Source organism: Salpingoeca rosetta (assembly GCF_000188695.1).
Source record: "Salpingoeca rosetta unplaced genomic scaffold supercont1.8, whole genome shotgun sequence".
In the NCBI taxonomy this organism is placed as follows: Eukaryota; class Choanoflagellata; order Craspedida; family Salpingoecidae; genus Salpingoeca; species Salpingoeca rosetta.
Window position 1 is genome coordinate 105,395 of NW_004754926.1, and position 4,108 is coordinate 109,502.

General features: G+C 54.9%; 1 protein-coding gene across 1 annotated transcript in view; it reads left to right on the forward strand.

The window, feature by feature from the left end:
- Positions 1–4,034, forward strand: part of PTSG_03495 (uncharacterized protein) — a gene marked incomplete at its 5' end in the record, with an annotated part of 4,828 nt that extends 794 nt beyond the window's left edge. Inside the window, 10 exons of the mRNA XM_004995170.1 lie at positions 274–362; positions 531–606; positions 888–1,184; positions 1,507–1,611; positions 1,803–1,864; positions 2,057–2,114; positions 2,281–2,831; positions 3,010–3,108; positions 3,406–3,513; positions 3,792–4,034. Coding sequence (XP_004995227.1) covers positions 274–362; positions 531–606; positions 888–1,184; positions 1,507–1,611; positions 1,803–1,864; positions 2,057–2,114; positions 2,281–2,831; positions 3,010–3,108; positions 3,406–3,513; positions 3,792–3,902 — 1,556 coding nt within the window. The remainder of the gene's footprint in view (positions 1–273; positions 363–530; positions 607–887; positions 1,185–1,506; positions 1,612–1,802; positions 1,865–2,056; positions 2,115–2,280; positions 2,832–3,009; positions 3,109–3,405; positions 3,514–3,791) is intronic.
- Positions 4,035–4,108: the final 74 nt, after the last annotated feature.

Sequence of the window (4,108 nt, forward strand, 5' to 3'; positions counted from 1 at the left end):
TGTGTGTGTGTCGTGTGTCGTGTGTGTGTGTGTGTCTGTCTGTGTCTGTCTGTGTCTGTCTGTGTCTGTCTGTGTCTGTCTGTGTCTGTCTGTGTCTGTCTGTCTGTGTCTGTCTGTCTGTGTCTGTCTGTCTGTGTCTGTCTGTCTGTCTGTCTGTCTGTCTGTGTGCATGTGTGTCTGCGCACACGGATGCAAGTGGTGTTGTTGTGCGGCAACCTACCTGCTTATCAAACTGCTGCTCTGGCCCCTTGCCAATCTACACGATTCTCGCAGTTGAGAGGGCCGCGCTTGAGGAAGCGCTTGACGCGTGCAAGACGAGCGCAGAAACATGGATGGCGATGCCCGAGGAGCTCCTCTTCCAAGTGAGTGCGTAGCTCATTGGGCAAGTATTCGAAGCAGGCTTCTGAGGAGAAGCGATGTGGTGGTGTGCACGGATTTGTTGTGGGAATGTACCCTTGGGCTGTCTTCTTGCAAGGTCGCTGATGGTGTGCGTGCGTGTGTTTGTTTTGTGTTTGTATTGGCGTCAACAGATATTCGAGCATCTCGACGTGGTCAGTGCCGTGTCTGCCTCTTTAGTGTGCCGGCACTGGCGACAAACATTCCACGGTATGTGTGCGTGTGTGCGTGCGTGCGTGCATGTGTGTGTGTGTGCGTATGTGTGTGTGTGCGTGTAAGTGTGTGTGTGTGTGTGTTTTCACACCTGTACGGCAGCGCTGATGTGCGAGCAGGGGCACCTGAAGACCGCAACGTTCTAATTGTGTCCCGATGGCCACACCTTCAAGGGCGCACGTGCTGTCATATATGTGCTACCTGCCCATTCTCACCCAGCTCACAACACACAACATTCAACACACCACAACACACCACTCAACCACGCCCTGCGACAGAATCGCTGTGGCGGAGCGTTTACATCAACGATGTGCTGCTGGGCCAGCGCGGTATTGGGCTGGACAGGCGACACTTTGCATCATGGAGAGAAGCGTGTCATATCACTGCCACCGCCCACCACCACGCACAGCCCGCCGTCACCGTCCAATTACGGCAGACGTGCCGCGTCAAGCACGTTGACATTGCAGCCACCAGGGCCGATGACGACACGACGGCTGTCGTCTCCGTTGAAGACTCGCGACGCCACAGCGAGCTGGCAAAGGACTTCCTTCCACCAGCACACCCGCAACCAGCACGTGAGGCGTCTGTGTTTGTGATTGTTTGTGTGTTTGTGTGTTTGTGCGTGTGTGTAGATTGTGTGCGCGTGTGTGTATATTGTGTGTGCGTGTGTGTAGATTGTGTGTGCGTATGTGTATATTGTGTGTGCGTGTGTGTATATGTGTATGCATGTGTCCGTCCATCTGTTTGTCTGTCTGTCTGTCTGTCTGTCTGTCTGTCTGTCTGTGTGCATCTGTAAGTACAAGCACCAGGACTCACCCTCACTGCTCTTCTCCTCCGCTCAAAGCACACCTTCCCCTCTCACCCCGTCCCAACATACATGTGTTTACGCGTGTGCAGCGTCGACGGGTCTGCGTTCGCTGATGAGCAGCATCCCTGCCCGCTGCGTTCTTCCTCGGCGCGCCGCCTCCATATCCGCACTCACCGCCGGCTTTGTCCTCACAGGTGTTGGTGATGATGTTGGCTTTCTTGCATGCGTGTATGTGTGTCTGTGTCTGTGTCTGTCTGCCTGTCTGTCTGTCTGCCTGTCTGTGTCTGCCTGTCTGTGTCTGTGTCTGTGTCTGTCTGTCTGGTCTTTTTCTGTGCGACCACCTCTTAACGTTTTGTTGCTCATGCTGCACGTGCCCGCGTATCAGGCGGATATGATGGACGATTGTTGGTGCTTGACTCTGATCTCCACTTCATATCCGAGCACCAGGTATGTGTGTGTGTGTGTGTTGCGTGATGTGTGTGTGTGTGCGTGTGTTGTGCAATCCATGTACCCAGACACCACCATCGTGCCCACGCACCGATACAACACGTGTGATTTCGCAGATGTACGTGTATTTGATTCCCTCTGTGTGTTTGTGCAACTTGCGTTTTTTGATTGTGTGTGTGTGTGCGTGTGCAGGTGTGCCACTCTCGTCTGCTTCGATTGGTTGAGCTGACGAACACACGCACGCCAGAAGGTGAAGTTGATGTTTGCACCGCGGGACCGCGCACACTCAGAGGCATGTGTGCTTACACCCAAACGTGCACGCCCTCCCTTACCCCCGGCATCACTCACTGATTCACTGACTCACTGACTCACTGACTCAAACACACACATACACATACACACACGCACACACAAAGGGTTGCTGTATGTTGCTGTTGCCGCAGTGACACCGCCGTCCACCATCGTGATTCGTCTGACCTTCAGAGATGATGGACACAAACGTGGGGCCGGTGACCATCATGATGACGACGCTGACCGAGTTGTGGCAGCGGGTGAAGGCAGTGGGAATGGTGGCTTGTCCGTCGCTGTGGAAGTGATTGGCGACGCAGATACGGGCGCGTTTGAATCTGTCAATGATGCCGCTGTGCTCAGATGTGGCGGTGGTCGTCGTCGTGCTAGTTGTGATCGAAGTGGTGTTGGGCTGGCAGTGGAGGCGCTGTTTGTGATGTCGGCGACGGTGGCCGTGACGGCGCCGCTGTTCCCGCGAGCACACGCGCATGAGGCGTGGGCCAGCCTACAGCACCTTCACCAGCCACTACCACCACCACAGCAACAACAACAACAACAACAACAACAACAACAACAACAACAACAACAACAACAACAACAAAGGCCGTTGGCTGCACCGCTGCGTTTTCGTGTCAACGATACCGACCTCCGCTTTGATGAACTCTTCTGTGACCACCACGTGCGTTTATCGACACGTGTGTGGGTGTGCGTGTGCGTGTCGTACTCGTCGACACGACTTGCGGAGGATCGTGTTGTTGTCCTTCCTGTCTCCCATCGCGCACGATTGCACGCTGCGCGTGGTTAACTTCTCGCTTCCGTGCTTGTATGCATGCAATGACACTGCTTGTATTTTTCAGACGAAATGCTTTGTTGTGCTTGATGCTGTGGCCAATGCCATTATTTGGCACCGCCTTCGCGACCACACGCCAATATTCACCCTCCCTTATCGCTGGAACGTGCGTGAAAGCCCTTTCTTGCTTTATGCGCAGGCATTATATGAATGTGTGTGTGTTTGTGTTTGTGCGCGCTCGTGTCTGTGTGTGTGTGTGTGTGTGTGTGGTGTGTGGCGTGCGCCTCGCTTTGCCACTGCACCCATGCTGGTTGTTGTCTTCGCTCGTTTGCATTCACAGTGATGTGACTGTTGTTTGTTCTCATGCGTCCAAGCGACGGATTCACCTCACTCCACCTCATGTTCGCCACCAAACACTACGACCCCGCTGGTCTGCTGTGTGTGCTTGTTCCCCCACGGGCAGCCGTACCCACTGTATGCGGCGGCGCTGTGCACGGGTCTCGTTCTAGGATACCACGATCGCATCGTCCACATCGACCGTCGCACGGGCAAGCCCCTCCAGCACCCACAGGTGGGTGTGGGCGGGGGTGGAGTTGTGGGGGTGTGGGGGTGGGTAGGTGTCAGTGTTGTGTGTAAATGTATGTGTGGGTGGGTGGGCATGTTTGTCTCTCTATCCATCTGTCTACCTGTCTGTCTATCTGTCTGTCTGTCTATCTGTCTTGTCTGCCTGCCTGTCTCTCTTGCCTGTCTCTCTTGCGTGACCGCTCCTGTGTCTGGTTTCATCTGCGCCATTCCTCACGTGCGCTGCGATTGCATGTGTGTGTGTGTGTGCGCGTGGGTTGTACACAGCTCCCTTTCTCTCGCGTTTCGAATCTGCGCGCGCTCTCGCCCCGTTGTCTCTTCGTGCAGCTGCAGGAAGGCCCGCCCCATCCCGAGCACAAGCTGTTCTGGGTGGTGTAGTGTAGTGCTGCGGGAACGGCTGCTGAGACAGCCAATGGAACACCGACACAAGTGAAAGCAAGGGCCAAGAATCAGCACACACAGGCACGCACACACACACACACACACCAGCCACACACACACACACACACACACACACACACACACACACACACACACACACACACACACACACACACACACACACACACACACACACACACACA